The sequence below is a fragment of the Malaclemys terrapin genome, chromosome 9 (assembly GCF_027887155.1).
Source record: "Malaclemys terrapin pileata isolate rMalTer1 chromosome 9, rMalTer1.hap1, whole genome shotgun sequence".
Taxonomy (NCBI): Eukaryota; Metazoa; Chordata; order Testudines; family Emydidae; genus Malaclemys; species Malaclemys terrapin.
The window spans coordinates 103381332-103404134 of record NC_071513.1 but is presented as its reverse complement, the minus strand read 5'-3'; the positions used below and the strand labels follow the sequence as shown (position 1 = coordinate 103404134).

General features: G+C 50.5%; 1 protein-coding gene across 1 annotated transcript; it reads left to right on the top strand.

Annotated features, from left to right (window-relative positions):
- Window positions 1-12294: 12294 nt before the first annotated feature.
- UTS2B (urotensin 2B) lies at window positions 12295-22212 on the top strand. The gene is made up of 5 exons (XM_054040707.1): window positions 12295-12489; window positions 14763-14864; window positions 18567-18604; window positions 20619-20712; window positions 21589-22212. Exons 1-5 carry the CDS (start codon window positions 12387-12389, stop codon window positions 21612-21614), a joined length of 363 nt encoding a protein of 120 aa, XP_053896682.1. The 5' UTR covers window positions 12295-12386; the 3' UTR covers window positions 21615-22212.
- Window positions 22213-22803: the final 591 nt, after the last annotated feature.

Sequence of the window (22803 nt, the reverse complement as noted above, 5' to 3'; positions counted from 1 at the left end):
TTTGCCGCTTTAGATTAGGTTTTGTTTGTTTGTTTGTTTGTTTGAACAAGGCTAGGAGGAAAGACCGGAGGGGCAAGCAACCAGAAAGAGACATAAGGAACACAAGAAGCAACAAAGATCTGATCCAAACGCTCCCAAAATTTGAGTGTATTTTTGTTCCCATCCTGTATAAATATAATATAGTTAATTCAGAACCACAGCACAACTACAAAGTTGAAGGTTTTAGCCTTATACAGCAGCTTTCGTGCAAAGAGCCTGAAGTTTATATTGAAACTTGGAAGGATTCGATTTTTATCAGTAAACATCAGTTTCACCTTACACACAAACACACACAAACTGATGACAAAACATTTCCATTGATAAGAATCAAAATGTACAGATAAGCAAAGGAAGCAAAATGCTGCTTGAGAACTTATTAGAATCAAAATCCAGTGACTTAGACTTTTGAAATATTGCTTGTTACAAATGGACTAGTGAATGAATGGTGAAAACAGGTGTGATTTGTTGGGTTAAGGATAGTTACCTTGTGTATTTTGACATCGTGATGTTGCCAATTTGTTTTGAGCAGTTTATAAGCTTTAACTTTTTGAATCTCAGCATCTTTTGACATTAAATAACTGTCTGACCCCCTTGCACGATTTTCCACAACTGAAAATTTAAATTGAACAGATCAGAAAAACTGCTTACAAATAAACATTGATAGTATCCATCAAAATAATCAATACAATCAAGTTCTACCAAGGCTATTTATATTTAGTGACACCTGCAAACATGGTGCTTAGGTCATTGCTATTGTTATGAGCTTGTTATGGGGTGAGTTAAAACCCCGTTGAGACTGAAAGGTGTGAACTCACCCTTTAGTTAACATAACTGTGAGCATAAGCTCCCACCTATGACAAAAGGTGTGTGAACCCAGAGGCCACTCAAGACAATCTGCCGCGCTAGGCAATACTTCAGTGGGTTGTTATGCCACTCAGGTTTGGCTCAACCGCCCACCCGCCATGACAGACAGGGAACCAGGCCAAAGTTGAGTGAGTGGAGCTGTCACCTGGAGCACGGGGTCGCAATGCCACTCAGATCTGTGGCTCTTCTAACCAGCCGCCCTGAAATCTGCAGCCCTAGGCAGCTTCCTAGCTTGCGTATAGCTAGAGCCGCTTCTGTGTGAGCCCATCCAGGAGCTTTTGCCTACACATTGGTTTGGGTAGGTGTGTGTGGGAGGAGAGATCCCACAAGAACTAAGGGCCTGTCAAACTTAAAAGGTGGCAGCGGTGCAGCCGCGCTACCTACGCTGACGGGAGAGCTTCTGTCCGCGTCGGTAATCCACCACCCCAAGAGGCAGTAGCAATGTCAGCAGGAGAAGCCTTAGTCATAGTGCTGTCTACACTGGGAGTTAGATCGGTATAACTGTGTCACTCAGGGGACTGGATTTTCCACGCGCCTGAATGACGGAGTTATACCGACGTAAGTTGCTAGCGCAGACCAAGCCTAAGATCAGAGCAGACAAGAACAGAGGGACAGGGAGAGGCAAGACAACCAAGCAGGCGCCTGTAAGCACAGTGTGACCCTCGAAGAAGCTAGAGAGAGCGCTTTGGGGTGTGATGGTAGCTAAAGAAGCTTGTGGGTTGTAAGCTAAGAAACTGCTCTTATTGTTCTGTGTTCAGAGAAGCAGAATTCAGTACATACCTTATCAATAACAAGATTGCGTCAAAGAGCATGCTAGACTCCATCAGCTCCTGCAGCCATCTGAAACACCCGCAGGCCCTGAACTTTGACCAGCTACTCAGGTCAAAAAGGGACAGCACTGTTTTAAGTCCACAATTCTGACACTTGTTCCATGGAGACACCCTCCTGCTGTGGTCTTCACTGATTTCCTAGGGCCACATGTAGCCAAGGGGCCAGCCAGTTGCTGGATTAGGGCCCAAAATACCAACATAAACATAAAAGAATCAAAAGTTAATTTACCTGCTGTCAACAGCTGCCATATTGGTGCCACTGAAGTGACTTAGGCCTGTGACAAGAGTGCTCTGTGCCTGTATATATGTAAATAAGTAATAGATAAAGTGCCAGTAGATGGAGCTCGAAGTTATGTAGCATAGTTCTGGGGTGGGCAGAACCCATATAATCTATGCACTAGGCCTAGCTTCCTTGGTGCAACTTTTTACATCCACTCTCAACAGCTTTGATCCCACAAGTCTTGCTGTAGCAAGGATATAATATCTGCAGAGACCCCCAGAGACCTGACGTGGTGACACAAGACACTGCAAAGGACATCAGGAAATAATACGCTCTCAGGCTGCATCCGGCAGGCGAAACAAAGCATTTCCTTTGCAACTGTGTCCTGCTTCTTTCTGACCTGCGGGCAGCCATGTGCACTGGATGCTGAAATATATATTTAGATAAGACCTTTGAGAAAGGAAAAGGGAACTAATCATCTGGAATGCGCAGGAAATCTAAGAGATAGTGGAGAACATGACCCCAGAGGGCCTGCAGGTGGGGATGAATTAAATAGTACCAAGGAAACAGGTTGATGTTCGGAGTTTGCTACAGACTGCCAGCAGCATTGTAATCACAACTTATGGCTCTGTAGTGCTTTTCATCCTGCAGGATCCCAAAGCACCTTACAAGCGAAATATTGGAACCACTGGTCCCCTGTTCAATCTTAGGGTTCGTCTTCATGGACCGCGCTATTGTCGTGCTTTAGCAAAGACGCTCCTATGCTGACAGGAGAGCTTCTCCCGCCGGCGTAGTTAATCCACCTCCCCGAGCGGCGGTAGCTGTGTCGATGGGAGTAGCCCTCCCCCCAACGTAGCACTGTTTACACGGGGGGTTAGGTCGGTATAACTACATCGCTCAGGAGTGTGGAAAATCCAGACCCGAGCGACGTAGTTCTACCCATATGTCTGTAGTGTAGACCTGGCCTTAGTTGCGTCTGGGTGAAGTGCTGCAGTTACTCCCCAGAGGGATGGAAACAAATGGTTTATCAGTAGTGACCTTTCCTATCTCATAAAGAAGATCTTCCCCCTGCACACGCACCCTCCGAGTTCAATCTGTTACAGAGCTGGCTGGCTTCCCAGGAATCAGGATCAGTCTTTCACGAAACATCCCCGCAGAACAGGATGTCTCCTCAGTAAATGGGTGCAGAGAGTCTTCCTCCACCCTGTGACATACTGAACCCATCTTTTGTCTTTATCCACTCACAGGGAGATCCCCGTCTCCTGTAATGCTCCTGTTTACCTCCAAGTGGTTTTGATTGTTTGCAACTGTTTTTGACAGTTTTCCATTGACTGTTCTGGGATGGGGCAAGACAACTGAACCTTGCATGACATCACCAGCTGACCAGGGAGGGGTAACAACTCCCTCCCACTTAGATGGTTCATCGCGAGACATATGCTTCCCTGGTGACTTACTCCAAGGCCATAAGGCATAATTTGTGACTGTATTGAAAACATTACCCACACACACATCTCACAATGATTATGAGTATTGGTAAGTTACAAGCTTCCAGTAGAGGCCTCACATGCTACCCTTCACCGATAAATACCATGAACGTGGTATTTTAGGTGTATTGAGTTTGCCCGGTTTCAAACAGAACTTGCTTGTAAAGAACAATAAACCCAGTTTGCCCATCAGCACCAATGGGTCTCTGTGTCACAGACAAATGTTAGCCGCATCAAACCCTGCTCTGCATGTAGGACGACTAATTTGGCTTTTCTATGGTGCTCACTACTATAGGAGCCGAATGCTTCACAAACATTAATTCATTATCTCACCACACCCGGAGATAAATTGGTGCTATTATCCCCACTTTACAGGGGGCAGAACTGAGGCTCAAAGAGACGAAGGTCAAGCGTGTTCACTAATCTCACTAATGTGAGAGGCCTAGGAGCTGATTTTTCAGAGTCTTTACCTTGATCTAGCACTTCACATGTTCAGAGCCCAGCTCCCAGCTCCCCTTGACGTCTGTTGCAGCTGTGAGTGCCCAGCGCTTCTGCAAGTCAGACCCCAGGATCTAACGTCAGGCACCCAGAAAATGAGGACCACATCTTCCTACCCCTGACTCCTGGCCCTGGCCCCTCTAGTTTCTTCCTGTCCCAGACCTCTCCCAATCACAGCTCCTCCTCCCAGTCCTCCTCCACCCAGGACCAGCCTGCTTGCTCCACCAGTCCCAGTCTCTCGCTCCAGAATCCCCACGAGAGTGTCAGAATCCTCCCCACCCTGACTCCCAGTCTCCCTCCTCAGGTTCCTCACCCCAGTCTCCTTCCCAGGCTCTTAGAGTCACTCTACTCCTTCCGGCCCCCAGCACATCTATGTCTTGTTCCCACTGCAGTCCAGTCATGCTTCCCCCTCAAAGGGAGCCTTGAGGGCACAGGAGAGAGTCTTCCGGCTCTCAGTTCTGGTGCCTGGCACCAGAATGACCCACAGTACATGGGAGGAACAGTTGCAGCTTCTGTTCAGCTCCTGCAACCTATGTTCAGTGCACGAAAGCCGTGGAGAATTCAGTTGCCCCCTTCTAGTAAGTCTCGACTGAGCATGTGCGCACTGTAATTTTTTGGAGGCTTTTTCAGACAGCTTGCTCAAATGTGGTGTTTTTTCATGGGAACAGGAAAAGGCCCGTCCTGACACCAACGCCACCTATACTGGTTTGTAAAGTGCTGTGAATTCGGCTTGAGAAGTGCTCTTTCAGGAGACGGGTTATTTCTGAGTACAGACCAAGCTCCAGCTAGGAGACTGGTTGATCCCATTATGGAAGCAGTGGCCCTTCGTCACATGCGGCATTGGATCCAGATCCACCTTTCCCAAGTTCAGTGTGCTCAGATCTGGGTTTTGGTTTGAGCCTCTCTCTGTTCATTGCTATCAGGGCCGGCTCCAGGCACCAGCTTGCCAAGCAGGTGCTTGGGGCGGCCGCTCCAGAGAGGGGCAGCACGTCCAGCTGTTCGGCGGCAATTCGGCGGAGGGTCCCTCACTCCCACTCCCGCTTTTTTTCTTTTTTTGCGCTGCTTGCGGCAAAAACCCTGGAGCCGGCCCTGATTGCTATCATCATGAACAATCAAGTGGAACCCAGTCATACAGCATGAGACTTCACTCAGGTTTGCACCTGAATGCTGAGGTGTATTTCCAAGGTCCCATGGGAGGCCTGTCCCCAATACACACTGTGTGTGGGGGATTCCACCAGGAGGCTGACTGGGGAGAGAAACCTCCCCTCGCAATGTGGAGGGCTGACCGGGAGCCCCTGCTGCGGTACCTGTTCAGAGCCGTGGAAGTGTGGGGGGGCACTTGCAGCAGGGTTTGTGATGCTGTCGCTGTGGCCTTGAGGTTGAAGGCTGAGACTGATGATCCTCTGAGCTCCAGGACGGACTTGGAGATAGCACCCCCCAAATGTAATGTGGGCCAGCACACTTTTAAGGGACACAAATATCTATTACCATCGACAGGCTGCAGGGTCTGTGAAGGCACTGAGGTCCTGAACCCCTCTGCTTCCTCCCTGCCCCGGGCTGGTCCCGACCCCTGAGGAGTAGGAATCACATCGGGCAGTCTGGAAACCTTGTCCCTGCTGTGGGATACAGACATAGCTTCCCAAGGCCCAGCGGGCGAGGTGCTTAGGGTAACCAGATAGCAAGTGTGAAAAATCAGGATGGGAGTGGGGGGTAATAGGAGCCCATATAAAAAAAAGCCCCAAATATTGGGACCGTCCCTATAAAATCAGGACATCTGGTCACCCTAGATGTGCTTGACTGCCCGACAGACGTGGCATAAAAGCCCCAACAGAAGAGAAGGGAAGAGCGTTGTCAGAAGACACGAAGCACCAAGGCCTGAGGGAGCTGAAGTGCAACCCGAACCTCACCAGCTTCCCCTTGCTGCAGAGGACACAGTGGGAAAGCAACGTGCAGCGTTTACACAGGGGAATGGCCCAGATTTGCCTCCAGAATCGGTTTATTCAGTGTCCATTCGGAGCAGATGCTGATGCTATAATGTTCAGCCAATCAGCTAAAAACTCAAGACTCCTGAGGGTCAGAGCAATGGGTGGGGAGAGGAACAGGAGGGGCAGACGGAGAGAGAGTGGGGGGCATGCATTTTTAGATGAAAAGGATTTTAAACTAAAGGGTGCCTTTAGAAGGACACTGTGCTCCGAAACCAGCAACATCCTGAGGGCTGGAAAGCCCATGAGGATCCTAAAACGCCTTTATTTCCCTTGGCCTCCCCTTTAGATTGCCCTATGGAAAACTTCTTGGAAGATCAAGGGCTGGGTACAGCACCATGTGACGTATGGGCTTCATATGCATGACAGAGCAAGTGACTCTGCCCTCTGGTAGCCGGCCTACCGAAAGGATGATGAGACCTACAACTACCATCGCTCGAGGGAGATCACCCATTGCTCACGCGGCTGGTGCCTACGTTTGTGGCGGGGATGTTCTAGCGATGCTGTCTCTGGTGCCAGCAGCATGTACGTTTGTTACATCTGGTGTCACTCCCGTGACTTCCATGGCATCCTGCTGGTATAATCGGCTGTGTTCAGAGGTCAGAAACTGCAGCTGCTCCATGGACTGGGGTTGGGCCCAAGGCAGATAGGAGTCTTGTCACAACGGAGATTGATCTAAGTGGGTACCAGCCTGACAGTCGGAAATAGCTTCACTGCCTTTAGCAGCGTCACTCCAGATTTACACCGGTGTCAATGAGAGCAGAAGAGGGCCTCTTTTCAGGGCCCAGGGTTCATGGAAGTGCTACCTAGACCCCACGTTGGTCATTCTGCATCAGGACGAGGGAACGCTGTGTTCAGTGCCCTGTGGAATGGGCTGGGGTGGGGGTGTCACCGCCCACGTCATAATGGGAGGGAGCAGTACACCCGTCTCCCCGTTGTCAGTCTCAATAGAGACACCCATGCCCCTTCTGCCCCTTAGAGGAGATGCTTCCAGGTCAGGACATTGATGGGGTAGCTGGCACAGCTGCTGTGCCGTTAACCAGAGCGGCCTTCTTGAAATTCCAGTGCATTTGTATCATTGTATTTATAGCTCAGCACCTATCTGGTATCCTGCAGCTGAGGATTTCAAAGCACTTAATCAACGGTAATTACCCTCCGGGGCGTAGGTGTGCATCACTATACCCGTTATAGGCAGAGGTTAAGTAGCTTGCCCAAGAACGTCCAGCGAGTCAGGGAGAAAGCCAGGATGAGAACCCAGCTCCTTTCATTCCCACCTCTCCAATATGCCCCACCCCTGTGGGGAGCAGGTAGGTCCTTCCCTCAGTGCCCCAACTTGGTGTTAGTTACCTCGGTGCAATGAGGGGAGAACAAGACCCAGAGTGTGGGGCAGCCTGGACCCCTCCCTTCCACTTCTCTTAGCAGAGCTTGCCAGGAGACGGTTAACCCGGAGTGTCTAATTTGATAGTCATTATGGGCTGAGCAACAAGCACGTAGCGAAGGAACAAATTGCATCAGTCAGACTAAAAGCTTCATAAATATTGACTGGCTTTAACGGGCCCCTGGGGAACAGAAAGTCTCATTTTCTAATAACTACAGCTCCTGCCCCACGGAGGGCCGCTCCCAGGAGAGAGCGTGTGTATGCGGAGGGGTGTTCTACACGCCCAGGGGCACGGTCCTTTCATTCCCTCACACAGAGAATCGCCCCCTTCCACGGGGCGGGGGACACTGCGCCCGCAGGGGGCGAATGTCTGTGAAACGGGGAGACACTCGTGTCCAGCGGGGAGGGGATTTTCCATCATTTCCCCTTTGACTCTGACAGGATAGCAACGGGTGAGGCTGTGGGGCTGGGTTGGGTGGGGAGGCAGTTGGGCAGGGGGAGGGCGAAGTACTGGCATGGTGGGAGGAGCCAGGCAGAGAAACGCCAAGGGGGGAACCCGACTGGAGGAAAGGGAGCTGGGGAAGGAGGCCTGGGGGAGACGCCTGACTGGGGCGAGTCGGATGGGAAGAGGAGTCCAGGGGGGAAGGGGAAGATGCACTGGAGTGGGGGGGCGAGGAAACCTGGCTGGGTGAACGGGGAGGAGGAGGCGTACTGGGGGCCAGTGGGGACAGTCTGGCCCTATGGGAGGAACAGTGGCCCTGCTCCGAGGAAACGTTCCCCTGACCCCCACCCCTTGCCTCTATAAACAGAGGAACTGTGGGCACGAGGCCAATGTCTCTCTGAAGCTACTGCTCAACACGCAACGGGAGCTACGCCAGGGGAGGCGTCCTTCTCCCCGGCCAGTGACGCCAGCCGACCACCGTCATTAGCTACAGCCTGGGGGATGCAGCGATGGCATGTCCCTGACGGGAGGCGCATACTCCGCAGGGTGTTTTCACCGGGATCCAGCATGTGGCAGCTCAGAGCACGCTGCTCCGGCTCACAGGGGACGCACACGGAGCGGGAGCCTCCCGAGTGCCCGTGAAAAGACAAGATTTCTCTTTCCAAACCCCCCAGGTGCTGTGTGAAGCAGCCCCTCCACGTTCTCTCCCTCTCATCAGTCCAAGGCTGGTGGCACGTCTTAACAGTTATCTGAGGCATGCGTTGAATTCTCTTTGACGGATGTTGGTCCCAGAGGTGTGAATGCTGCTTTGGGATGAATCTGACGTTAGGCTACTTGGAGACTCAATCTTTCATCCGGTAGCTACTGGGTGAAATTCTGGCTCCATTGAAGATAATGGCAAAGCTCCATTGATGGCACTTCTCATGATTGAATGGTTTTATCACACAAGAACTAAGAGGGTCTTCGCCGGGGCAGAAAGAGACGAGCCGAATGCATAAAGACACGGAGGTAGGATTACATGGAGGAGCTTAACCTCATCTGTCCATACACAAAGTTGGTGCATGTTGAAGCAGCTCCTCTGAGTTTAGTGGAATCTAGCCAGCATGCCCCTGGTCTGCATATTCCCAACAATATGGACTGGTGGGTTTTGTCCATGGTTGTTCATTTCCCTTTTGACACCAGATAGATTATGCTATGCTAGCACAGCTTCACGAGCTTGTGCCCATGAGAAGCGGCCATGACAGATAAGGACCATGAAGATTAAAGTTGGAGAACTCTTATGTTAGACGCCAGCTGCCTACAAGTACAGGAGACAGTCCTTCAACAGATGACGTGCCAGACATTATTGATGACTGGAGCTGATTTTAAAAACAAGAAAAATATTACAAATATTTCATCCAAATTTGTCTCCGTTTAATTGAAATGTCAGTGCCATTTTTTGTCAACATTTTGCAACTTGACAAAGCTTCTCACAGATGGATTAATGGGCCAAACGCAGAGTCCCTTTCATTCAGGGAAACCTCTCATTAAGGCCAATCACTGCCATCCGATAATCCCACAGCAGCAATGAACCCACTAGGACCTTTGGCAACAGGCAGGGATGTACAGATCCCCCCCACTCCTCTAGATACCGCCTCATTCTGTACCAGCCCATCTCACATCTGTCTTCTCAGGCAGAATGGCTGCCCATTCGCCTTCATTCAGGTCCTTCATTTGGCTAGACACCAGGAAAAGTGACGCTGGAGGATCGGAGCCCGGCAGAAAGGAGACGGAGAGATAAGCATGTCTGCACTGTGATCACACTGCAGCACCAGACCTCACGTGCCCATCATGTTGGAGTGGTGACACAATAGATGTGAGGACACTTTGGGCGGCTGAACGGTCACATTAGCCCAGTGCTACGCCCCTGGGATTTCTCTGCAATGAAAGAGCAAACCCCAGCGAGGAGCTTTTCCAGCATCCCTCTACAAGATACTACAAGACGTCAACAAAGCCTCATTGGTACCAAGGGCTGCTGACAGATGGATTCAGCAGCGACCCCTTACTCAGATCTATCACCAGGAGAACAGCATCCACCAGCGATACCAATACAAGACTCAGTTCTACACCGGGTCTGGAGACAAGCTGAGAGGGAGTCAGAAACCCAGCTGCTGCAAGTGTTTCTGTAGCTGACCCTTCCTTCTAAAAGGGTGGTTTGAGTGTGAACTATAATTGATGAGGTTGCTAACATCCACAGTGAGTTCCTGCTTAAGGTGCTACTACTTCAGACTGAGAAGCGCTTGTTATGTATTAAATTGATCTTAGTCAAACTGGTGACATATGCTAACTTGCATGTTATCAGGAGGTACGTGCTCCCAGGAGAATGTGGGAGTTCTCATGTCTGAATGGAATAATAGTTTCAGGGGCAGTGAGGCGATAGATATTAGAGTTAGCTGATGCACTAACTTCTGACGACGGAGAAAGTCCTGGTTTGTTTGGTCTCTGAAAGATCTGAATTAGAGCTAGTGGGAAAATACCAATATTTTGCAGGAAGTTTTGAAACATTTTGAAAAATTTTCTTGCAGGAATTTTTCAGGTTTGTGCCGGTTGTTTTTCTTTGTTTGTTTGTTATTGAAAACTCCAAATTGAAAACCTACATTTTTTCAGCGTTTGGTAATTTTCATTGAAACAAACTCAGAAAATTTCATCAAAAATGAAATATCTCCATTTTGACCAAATGTCATTTTCATTTAAATTACTTTTTGACCAAACAAAAAAGAGAGAAATTCAAGCAGCTGTAATCGGCATTGTCCTTGTTTGAATTCTAGGCCTCCAGGTGTCCAGTTAATAAGATGCTAAACACACTCATAACATTATTGAGTTGCAGGATAACGTTCAGCTTCTCTGGGCTTGGAAATTAGCCTACTCACTACCTCCTGTCAGCACCCCAAAAGACAGATTGATTTCTCCTCTTGCTTTATAGTACCGCCAAAGCCAGTGTGTCATGTTGCACCTCATTTGGCTAGAGGATAATGGTTTGCACATGCCCTAGAAGGCTGATTGCCTTGGGATAGGACACAGCTGAAAATGAATACGCTGCCTTCCCAGCTATCATCGTGCCCTTCCCGTCACAGAACTTCAGTGCAATCCAGCACGATTGCCCATGTCTGTTCAGGTGAGCCTGGGCAGTGGTATAGCAAGTGGGGTGCAGCAAATCAAGATCAAGAGGGAAATGGGCACTACACGGCCTTCGTGGGCTATTGTCCCAATTCTGCGAGGATGCATTGAACATTGTCAATGCAACTTCCATTGGGAGCTGAAGCCCATTGGCACCTTGCAGAAGAGCATCTTGTGGGGTCAGGCCTATTGTCTCTCATTCTCATGACAATCGCTGTCATTTTCTGCACTTAAATAGCACCGTTCACGCAAAGATCTCAAAGGGCTTCACCAGCATTAATTTATTTAGTCCCCGTTGTATAGCTGGGTAAGGCTGGGGCATCAAAAGTGACTTGTTCAAGGTCATACAACAAGTCGTTGGCAGAGCTGGGAAACAAACCCCAGAAATCCCAACTCCACATCACTATTGCCTTCCAGTTAAGGCTACCTGCAGGTAGCACGAGGCGGCGTGAGATGGGCAATTTGGGACAGCGCTGCGGCAGCCAAGAATATCAGGTGAGTCAGTGGCACGGTGCGTAGAGATCAGCTTGTTGCTAGTGGAGGCTGTGAGTGACTCAGTTCTGCAGCTCATCTTTGCAGCGTCACTTGCGGAAAGTAGCAGGGGCTGAGAACAGAGTTTACCAGGACGGTTGTTATTGTAGCATCTCTCTGGGTATCATAAAGTTGTAATTGAAAATTCCTGACAGATCATTGAGATAGATGGGAAGGCAATAAATACAATCTAAACAAGATGGAGCCAGACCCCTAAAACAGACACTGAAAGGTTTTACAGTGCATCTTACCACATTTTATCTGAATAAAATATGGGCTTTTGCCAATAAAATGGGTCATCCAAACACCCTTCCTTCTCCCGAATGGACAAAACTGAAGGGATCTGACTCCTCTTCGATGAATTTCATATCTGATGTCAAATTTAACCCCCAGCCCGTACTTTGCCCTGAAATCAAATGCAGCATTTTGCCCGTTGATGATAAAGCTAATGCTCAACAAAGTCATTGGGATGGAGCAATGCACCGGAGTGCCAGCAATCAGTTAAATTAAATGAACAGCCCTGTCTTCCCCTCCACCATTCTGGCACTTTCTACATCTCAGGTTAATTAGCACAAGCGCTGGAGAGTGCAATAATAAATTGCAAAACTCCCTTTGAGCCAGCTCACGGAATACATTTCTATAATAGAGCCACAGATCCTGTATATGGATGCGCGCGTGTGTGTGAGAGAGAGAAGGAACAGTCATTGGATTGGTCAGATAAGAGACATATTGACCGGGTTCCTTATGACGTCTGTTCCTGGGTTGATCTGTCCATTATCCAAGGAGTGAATCATATTGACAGGTTGAATTATATTTCAGAAGATTTTTTTTCTCCCCCTCCTGCAAAGACCATTTGTAATCATTGCACATTCGCTGGCTTTTAAAAGTGAGCTCCTCTGGAGCCGGGTTGCACTGAAGTCCTCCATCGAGCGTAAGGAAGAGTTCTTTTGGGTGGCGGGAACATGGACAAAATCTGTTCGGTCCAGCGCTGCCTTGGGCTCCTAACTGTTTTCTCCATAATGCTGTTGATACCGTCTGCACATGGAAAACCTCTTGCACTACAAGGTAAGCTGAAACTCAGCCTAGATGACACAGGTAGGTACTTATCTCTGCTGGTTGGTTGGTTGGTTGGTGGATTTTCCTTTCTGCTTGACCCAACCCTACAGCACTGATTTTCACATGGGAAGGAAATAAGGTTACCCATTACTACCTCACTATACTAAACATTTAACCAACCAGTGAGCTACTGAGAGGCCTCATTATATTAGGGTGACCTACAACCATCCCTATGTCCGTTTCTGGTTGTATAATACGTCACATTTAACAGTGACCCTGTCACATCAGAAGGAATGTGTCTGATGAGAATGTCTCTTGCTATTCATAAAGAAAATCTCCTAGGAAAAAAAATGCCCTGGTATTATCCAGTGATGGTCCTGACACAGAGTGTACGAGGTCGGACAGCTCCTAAGTGTCCGCACTAGACATTTTATCCAAGGAGGCTTCTTTTTTACATGTTCTTCTTTTAGTAACTTAAGTGCGTCTTGGCTTGCTCTTATTCTGCAGGGAAATGGTGTCATTAATCTTTGTTACAGAGCCTTTGAGGGGGAAACAGGAGCAGCCAAATATAAGCTAGAAAATAACATTGCTTTTAAATTGATTTTTCCTCCTCTATTGCCTGGTTGGTTTTGTAATAATGCCTTTTATTTTGATTGTGCATTTATATTTTTTTTCTAAAGCAAACTCCAACATGCCTAACCACCAACATTTCAAAACCATCATAACTCAAATCGTCTTTAAACTCACCATGATAAACGCATCCCTCTTGTGATGCCGCTAAATTCCAGGGGGTTAATTCCTGCTTGTAACTGAGATCAGGATCGGGCCCAGTGACACCAGTCAAGGTACCACGCCAGGGATGAATTTGGCCTGCATTTATGATCATTAGAGTATGCACAGCGCCTCAGCTCCCCAGCTCCCCCAGATTTATGCAGCTATGTCTAAACAGACGTCCCCTAAGCCTCCACTAGGTTCATGAGATCAGCTATAATAATAATGTGTTGCCCCCTGTGTGTATGTTTTGCTTTAAGCCCATCAGGGTTAGATAAGGGTGAAGCCACTTTGGTGAAACGATTGCCCTGCACCTGCATGCGTGGAGGGAATGGAAGCCTGGAGGATCAGGAAAAGAAGAGGGCTGTTCCTCGGGCACCATTCTTGCCTGTCTGTGGTCTCTACAGGAGCTTTGGGATCTGAAATGGGTTGGGAGCCTGGGCACTCTCCATGAATTTCCCCTCCCCCCCCTTCCCCCCCCACTTGCCTCACAAAAGTTAACGCTGACTGTGTGCCCTACCCTTCGTTTCAGGCTATATAAGAGACTGGCTGGGCCGAGCTGGGAGCTCCTGGTCTCTACAGAGTCTCGGTGCATATGGCCCTGGACTATGGTGACTGTCCAGTGACCAGATACTGGTGGATCCATGGGGTTTGGGGAGCAATCTTTCCAGGGAGCAGTGACTCCCCACCCTCCCGACGGGAACAATACGGAGAACGCTCTGTCTGGGGGTTTCACAGAGGGCCCTGTCCCCTTTCTGGCAGCAGGCAGTTGATTTAACAGGTTCTGGGAGGATTCCCCTTGTGCACAGGGAATCCCCAGGTGGCCTAGAGTCAGCACAGGGGGCTTTCCCAGGAAAATAAAGGTGTGTCTTGGACATCCATACAGGCCGGCCCTGCCTGGCAGCTGGACCAGTCCGTGGCCCCATGGGCGGACAGGCGTGACTGCCCCCTGGCTGGCTCTAGACAGGGTGAACACAAAAGGTTTTTTGTCACCTGTGCGTGTATCTGAAGCACAGCAGGGGAATTAGCCCAGAGGTGGGGGCTCTTACGTCTAGGCTGGAGGGAACTCCAGTAAGTGTGCACCAGGGATCACCCCTGTACTGGTCTCGGGGAGACAGGCTGGACGGACTCCCAGCTCCTCTCCAGCCCCAGTATGATTCTGTGGGGACAGCTGGGGGGTGGGGGGAGAAGGGAGTCCCTAGTGGATTGCTGACGGACTAGGCAATGCAACTGTTTGACTCCCCTCTGCGTAACAGGGAGGGACCATGTTGACCAGGACCGGTTATAAGCAGAAGCAGCCACGCAGCAGCTCTGCTGGGGCTGAGGGTGAGGATTGCAACCCCCCCCACCCATGGGAGACCCCCCCCCCCCCCCACAGTACGTCTCCCTCTCCCCAATCTCTCCCAACCTGCCATTATGCGACAGTGAGATATTTCCCTCCTCCGGTCTTGTGCCGGGGAACCCATCCATCCCGGCGTCACAGCCTGAGAGAGGTGTTTTATGTGCTGCAGAAAACCTCGGGTTTCCGGAGAGAGGAGACACCAATCACCAAGACGCGCTGCTGACTCTGCTGCTTAACAAAAACCTCGGCTGGAGGCAACCCGCGGATAGCAGTAAGTGAAGGGGCGGGCGACACGCTCATCAATCCCGTCTCCAGCTTCCCACCCCACATCCCTGGAGGCAGCTTTGGTTATTTGAATACTAAGGGCCTGATCCTTAAGGGCTGAGCCCCCTAATTACCATGGATTGCTAGGGGAGTGGTGACCGCTCAGCACCTTGTAGGATTGGGACCTACACACAGTGGATCAGACCGGCTGGTACGCAGGGGTTACTTGATGCTGCTTTTCCATTGCAAGCCTGACCTAAAGCCATCTTAGCTGGCCCCCAGAGGCTCCCGCAGCACAGGGGAATTCGCAGGTGGCATTGAGTTGTCATAGAAGCTTCTCCAGTCCCCCACATCCCCGTAGCAGACACAAGTGGCATGGCTAGTGACAAGGAAGACTGACAGAAGTGTCCCTGCACCCCAGTAATCCCTGGCTGCTGGAACGAGTTCTATCCTGTGCCAGCAGACAGGTCCAGCTCAGAGCAAGCCCAGGGGTGGGGGGCGGGAAGCCACTTCACACACACACACACACACACACACGCACGCTGCAGCTAGCGGCCCTCAGAGGCAGCTCAGGGTCTGGCTGGAATGTTAAAACTTACGCAATGCCTTCAACAGGAGCTCATACAAATAGCTGATCATCATTTATATCCAGGGGTAATTGTTTTACAGAGAGCAAAGAGGTGATTGGTCTCAGCCGGAGTCCACGCTTAGGAAGGGTTCTCTGGATGAGCTAAGAACCAGGGGGAACACCCCTCAGAACCTAACATTGTTAAAGTTGGGGAAAGTTCAGCCAATGGATTTTTCTTGCTGCTCCATCCCTTTGCAGTTCTGGTTTGGCGGGGCCCGGAGGCACTGTGCTATCACAAGGGAGTTTATCCCACCCGCGAGATCTGACGTGACCAAAAATCAGAGAGAGCAATTCTAAGGGCTCCGGGCCTTCCTGTCGATTTCAGCAGGATTCCAACCCCAGAACGTGGCAGGGTACCCTGAGACTTCTCTTGGCACAAAAGGAGGGAGCATCATTCAAATTCAGGAGATAACATTTGCCCACTGAGGGCCCAGTCCAAAGCCCATTGTAGTCAATGGATGGGTTCTCACTGGCAGCGTAGGTCTTCAGAGCAGGACTGTGCTGTGTTCTCTTCACAGTGACAATTCTGATGCAAACAGGAGAGCACAGGGACAAGCAGTGACAAAATGCCCCAAGGACTGCAAGGGTCTCCACCCTTCCCTCTGCTAAACTCAGTGAGGCAGCCATAGTTCTGAATGGCTGAATAATCCTGCAAATCTAATCAATCAAGTTCTTCTGCTAATGAAGGGATTCAGCTTACAAATAGGATGCATTCAAGAAAGAACAGGCTTATGGGTTAGTGTACTTATTACTCCTAGAGGCAGGCTTCATTTTATGCCGGGCAACTGCCAACAATTAATCTCCAAGGGAAGCATAGGCAGAGGGTTTACACCAAGGCAAAGTGTCGTCGGTAAATTAGCCTTTTTTATTCTCACCCGAGACTGTCTGTTCCAATGTCAGCTGCTGTTCATTTTCGGGATGCCGCAGTCCTTGGCCAGCCCGCTGACTTGTGGAACTGTAGCCAAAGCAGATGCCAGAAATGCCGCAGGAAGAGGATGTGTGTGCAGTAACAATTGTAAGCGCTTAGGTAGCAGTTTTCATCCCTAGATCTCAGAGTGCTTTTGCAATCTCTGTTTTGCTGATGTGAAAAGCAGGTCACAGAGCCTTGAAGGCGATTTGTCCAAGGTGTCACAGGAGGCAGAGCCAGGAATAGAAGCCAGCTCTCTTGATTCCCAGCCTGTCCACTGGACCATGCTATCTTTTAAATCAAGACTGATATAATGTATTGGCTTTATGTATATTGTTGCCCCTTTTGGCCCAAGCAGTTAGCCAATATTCTGCATCTTGCGGGTTGTCTCCATTAGGAGGAGAAATTGATGGTGGAAACGGGTGTTTCTTTGGTGCATCCTGTTTATTTACAAAGACTGTACAAAGGCCTGTTTCCCTGAATGCAGTATGAACAAACAGCAGCAGATAGTTTCCGGGCTCACGGTTCCATGCATCTTTCCAGCCAGCACTCTGCCCAAAAGAAGCTCTGTCTCTTGGCTTCCTCTCAAGGCCATGTTACCAGCGCTTCCCTGGATGTCTCCTGGCTTTCTGGCCATTTTTCTGCTTCTCACAGCTCTGACATCGCCACGTTATCTAGGAGTGGGAAAAAACCCTCAGTGTAGATGCAGCTGTACCATCAGAAGAGTGATTTTGGCAGCATATCTAATGTCATTTGGGGAGGTGATGGAGCTAGGCCAGCAGAACTCCTTTCACTGGCATAAGCCTGTCTCCTGAGGGGGCTTTGCTGGCATAGTTGTACGGGCAAAGGCTCTGTAGACAGGCCCCACACAGCTGCCGTGTTTGCACTGAACACCCCGGAAACCACCTCAGCTTCTGCCTGGCCTTGCACGTAGCCTCACCCCTTGGGCAGTGTTTTCTATTGTGTTAGCTATGTTGCTCCATCAAGGCGCTTAATTGCTTCTTACTGTCCCGGGGCGCACCACTCACGGCTTGTCTGGTGCCTCCTCCTGGTCACTCTGGGGATTAGCTCTCAAGGTTGACGACCCTTCCAGGGTCACATGCCATCACACCAGGCACCGCAGAATCCTCTTTGTGACTCAGCCCTTGGGCCGGGGCACTCAGTGTTCCCCCGTTCTGCCCCTTGCCTGGTCTATGCCACACCCATGGTGGCTGGTTGGGGAACCCGGGCTCACCCACTGCTCTGGATTCCAGTCCAGTAGTCCTACACCCAGTAGTCCTGGGCCTTCCTCTCCCAGACCTCACTGCTCCTTTCCTGGACTGCATCCAACAACTCCTGGTTCCCCTTCTTGCTCAAACACTCCTCCCTCTTCCCAGGGAGTGACTGAGCCTTTCCCAGCAGCAGCCCATCTATTGCCCGCTTCCTGGCTTGATAGGCCCCACATGTTCCTGCCGAGCTGAACCTGCCTGCAATCAACTCCCTGCTCCCTGGCTCTCCCTCCAGGTGCAGCCTATGGAGTTAACAGACTTGCCTGGGCACCTTAACTCCTTCCAGTCCTGTGTGGGGTGGACACCCCCTCACACTTACATTGATCCTGAGTGAAGGGCGGTTCGACATGGCTCACCCACAGCAAGGTCTGTGATTGCCAATAACCAAAGGCATGCCTGCTGGGAGCCACCAACACTCTCCAGCATAACCGTAACGACGACTGCATTGGCTCTCTCCTGCTCTGGTCACTTAATCATAGAGACATCATTCCCCTGATGCTTTAGTCTGACAAAGCCTGAGTTACCGGCCTTCAGGGCATGGGGCTAGGCCCCTTTGTTCTGGCTTTTGCCCAACCACGGTGATGGGAGCTGCTGAGTTGGCATTGGCCAGTACATGCCCTTATTTTAGCTGTTATATTTGTACCCGTCAGGTATGTTGTATAAGTTACAAAACAAACATGACAACCTGCCCCCTTTATTATTTAGCATTAAGGGAAAGTCCTGTAGAACTTGTAGAGAATGCCAACTCTTCTGCTGGGCTTTCAACTAACCTAGATTTTCAGGGCTAAGTAGGATTTCAATGGCAAAGAGGCCTTGCACGTATAAAGGAGGAATGAGGAAATTCCTTCTCATGGGGGTTTCAGGGAGCAGTACAGATATTTACACTACCTGTGTTCTTTCTTCCAGACTTGGAGCTGGCAAAGAAATTTGAAGAACTTGAACAGGTGAGAGGTGCATGCATTGATACAGAATGAATCAGATAAAAGCCGGGAGTGAGTCAATAATCCCCAGACTGAACTAGTGGGTACGTTGCGATCCCTGGCCTGTTTTTCATCAATGTCAGTGCCCCAGTGAGAGAACGGGCCATCTCCTCGGGAAAAGGAAGAAGAAAGCACAACAGGGGTTTAAAACACTCATCGGATGGAAGAAACACATTCCTAGATTGCCAAGCCAGAAGGGACCGTTGTGATCCGCTAGCATAGCCCAGGCCCTAGGACTTCCCCCAAATAACTCCCAGAGCAGATATTTTAGAAAAACATCCAATCGTGATAGAAAAGTGGCCAGTGATGGAGAATCCACCATCAGCTTTGCACTGGGAACAAGATAGGAAATAACATTGGTTAGGTTGCAGCAGTGACCTATCTCTGCCATATTTAAAGGGCCAGCATCTGGAAAGGCACGCTGGGGAAAAAAGTTCCCGTAAGAGGGAAACCCTTCCCAGGGAAGAGGTAGAAGGGGCTAGTGACAGAGGCAGGTGCTGCTGTTTTGTCGTGTTTAATCCCATCACTGGGTCACACCAAGGAGCTATGGGTGGGGGAACTGGTTCAGATTAGAGCCAGGACCACAGCACAGAGTCCTACTCCCAGTCTGAATTTCCCCAGGTCCTTTATTATGATGGTTTGTGTCGCAGTAGCACTTAGAGGCCTACTCCAGGAGCATGTCTCCATTTTGCTGGGTGATCCACCCCACCGTGAGAGACAGTCCCTGCACCAGAGAGTGGAGGGTCTAAGCAGACAAGGCCGGTATAAACGTGTGCCCTCACCTCTAGGGAGCTTGGTCTCTTACCCCTCGGTGGCCAGTCCCGTGGCTGCGATGGCTAGTCCCAGCCAGTGTCTTCTCCCCTCTCCCTCTCTGTTTTCTGAGGCTCGGCCCTCCGGCCAGGTCACATGACAGTTCCCTCCCTTTCCAGAGTAACCAAAGATCCATCCAACTTAAAGTCCAAATCAAAGGCCCAGACTAGCAGTTCTTCTGGCCCTCTCGGGCGCCACGGAAGTTCTCGGCCTCTCCTGATTCCTGCAGAGCTTCTCTTCTCTTGCTTCTTCCCCAGCTGGACTGCCCCCCGGCTTCCCTTTACCACGTATGCCAGCAGTTTACCTCGGAGGGTCTCCCTGCTCCTTTTAGGCCACATCTCAGGGATCCCCCCACAGGAACCTACCCTGCTCCATGGGGAAACTCAGCCTGATTTCCTCAGGCTATCCTGTTTGTTCCTCCCTCCTGGGTCTTCCTCCTTCTGCTGAGTTCCCAGCTTTATTTAACTAGCGATCTCCTGGCTTCACCTCTACAGTTAATTAAGCCCATTGCAACCAGCTGCCGTCACAGAGCCACCCTTATGTTGCAAGCTCATTGGTGAGGCTAAGGGATAGCGGCTAAGTCATGGGCGAGACTGAGCCCAGCTTGCCTCAAAGGGCCAGCCAGCCCACGACAGGAGAGAAAGCATGTGAGGGGAAACTGAGGCACGGGGAGTGGAAGTGACTCACCCATGATCACATGGCAGGTCATGGGAGAACTGAGAATAGAACCAGGTCTCCTGATTCTCAGTCCAACCGGCCTCTGCAATGTGTCACTATATCACACCTAGAGAGGGGCCCCAGCACAGCGCCTTGATTCCGACAGGACCTTCCCCAGAGATCTGGGATATTAGGATCTGGCTTCCTGGGAGTTACGTTGCCGGAGCAGAAGCACAGAGTCTCTTTGCTCCTCTAGAAGCGGGAAACAATGGCCGTTAACATGGAGGCCCTGCCACAGAGAAACCAGTGCTACAGGTTCACTGCTGCCAGAAAGGAAAGTGAATGGGAGACGCGTGTGGACGGTGAGGGGAGGACATCAAAACCACAGTGGCAAGAGGAATAAGGCAGTGGCACTCTATGCAGTGATAGATGGGGGGGTGGGGTGGCTTGCGGGAGAAGGCTGGGGGTGGGTCAGGAGAGGTTAATCTAACCTTGTGTTTGTTCCAAACAGCTGGAGAAGTTAAAGGAGCAGCTTTTGGCTGGGGAAGGCTCTGAAGAGGCCTATGCCGAGGCAGGCCTGCTGCCATCACACCCTGACAAACGCGGTGGGTTTTGGTTTTAGAACAGCCTTTGGAATCTATCTGCCTGCAGCCCTCCTACCCGCCTGCCCCTTTAGGGCATTCTCTCTACACGCACGCGGGCTATAGCGGATATGCTGAGAATCCCAAGGTCCACAGAGCTCAGCCATCCATTGTGACCAGCAGGGCATCTATGGGCCTTGCCGTTGCTTGCTAATTAATCAGCCTCCTTGACTGCACCAGCAGCAGGATCTCCCTCTAGCCTGAGCTGACTGGCTGCTTTCTGGCCACATTTCCATTTGCTTCTGATACTTTAAGGGGCTTTGGCAGCATCCTAAAATGGTCCTATTTTGGTCCCTTTTGGTGGAAAATCAGAAGCTTTTAGGAGCTTGCTGGTTCATAAAGGAACTGTGGACCCCGGCTGTAAGGAATAGCTCTGTTAAAGGTCCTCATGTGGAAGGGAATTTTAGCAACTGGAACCACTCCAGGGATCCTCTAAGTGCTTCTAAAATCCATTTGGAAACTTCAAGCAGCCTTGTAGCAGACGTCGCTTTTCATTCAGGAGGGGGCATGGGGTTATTTGCTACATCTTGGCTCTCCGTCCTGCAGAAACCCCTTTGTCCGCCCACATGACACAAGCTGATAGTGAAAACGTGTCCCCTTTGCCAAGGTCACTGCTCTCTTGCGTATGGGCAAAACAAGGAGCAATTGTTTGTGTGGCTGAGAGACAGTGAGGAAGGACATGGAAATTAACCAAGAATACAGTGAATTAGAGGTGGCCAAGATCTAAGATGTCATTCCGCCCACTCCCCCTGCCAAGAATGCAGGACTGCTGCCAACTGCCAGTCGAGTTTTACATGAGCTTGCACCTAACATCTCGCTTTCTCTCCTGGCCCCCCCTAGCCTGCTTTTGGAAGTACTGCGTGTGAAGCCCAGCTGGGACTGGAAGAGAGAGAGAAGGACGGCCCCGAATCGCCTCACTGTGGTGTCCCCGTGTTAACGTATCTTCTGTACCTTCATCGTGCTGCTCCCTTGGGTGCTTTTCCCAGCGAGGAGCTAGGCAGGATTGACGGGAATTCGGACAAGACCAGGAAGCGCCCACGTTTCACCCCTTTTTCCCTCATACTTCCCTCCCCCTCCATTTTGTATAGCATCTTCCTGCCCTGTCTTCTTTCAGTCTATCACCAGTTTGGTCTTATCCCTTGACTTTTCCTCACCTCCTCTTTTCTCCAGGTCCTCCTAGTGCTTCACCCTCGCCTAGTCCCCCTGAGTGTGGGAGGGGAATGCCCCATAGGCACCACTCTTTGCAGCTGCTATTCATTGTGGTGTCCGGGGTCCCATTCCCCTTCTAAACCTGGGCCCAGGGCAACAGCACCACCCATCTCCTGTGGCGGTGGCAGGCCTGGAGCTGGGCGGGGATGTGTTTGCCGTTTAACTGACAAGGTGAATAATAGCGGGCTGAGTGCATTGTGCGGATTTGGTTGCCTTGCTGCCACAGCTTTGTAGTGTTGTCGCTATTTGTGTCCTGTCGGTGTGCACAGTGTGTATCCTCCAGTCTTTACTTCAGAGGAGAAAAGGGACAGAATACCGGCTCCTTTAGGATATAAGTCAAATAAAGGTAAAATGCTGATTTATATTTCACAGAGTCCCCTGATGTTTCCTTTCTCCTTCGTTAGCATGGCCCAGGTCTGTTCTTCCCTTCATACTCGCTCAGAATTTAGCATAGAAACGGCCACAATGGACTAGACCAATGGTTTATCTAGCCGGGTATTCAACAGTGACAAAAGTGGCAGCTGCTTCCTTTAACCAGTTTTGGGAATCAGGTCTTCATCTCTGCCACGGAAGTGCACACGTGCGAAGCCACTGGTCCAACCGCTTGGAGTTCCAACCTACCTAGGGTTCTGACTCCCATGGGTGGACGTCACCCGGGCTTTGTCCATCCCTGGCTTCACCCTCTCTGACGGTGTGTGACTCACCCCTGCGGCGCCTCCTGCTGGTCATCTAAGGGAATTAGCGTTTCCAGCCTCCAGAGCGCCCTCTGCAGGCCACTGTCCCGCTGCCGCTGGCCCCCGTGTCCCTCCCAGGACCCGGTGCCCCTTGTCTTTGGGGTGCTGCCCC

Excerpts from the sequence above, each read along its gene's own strand:
- UTS2B (XM_054040707.1), top strand. The coding sequence starts at position 12,387 with ATGGACAAAATCTGTTCGGTCCAGCGCTGCCTTGGGCTCCTAACTGTT. Across the intron at positions 14,865-18,566 it reads GAGGCAACCCGCGGATAGCA|ACTTGGAGCTGGCAAAGAAA; the intron begins GTAAGTGAAGGG and ends TCTTTCTTCCAG. Across the intron at positions 20,713-21,588 it reads ATCACACCCTGACAAACGCG|CCTGCTTTTGGAAGTACTGC; the intron begins GTGGGTTTTGGT and ends GGCCCCCCCTAG.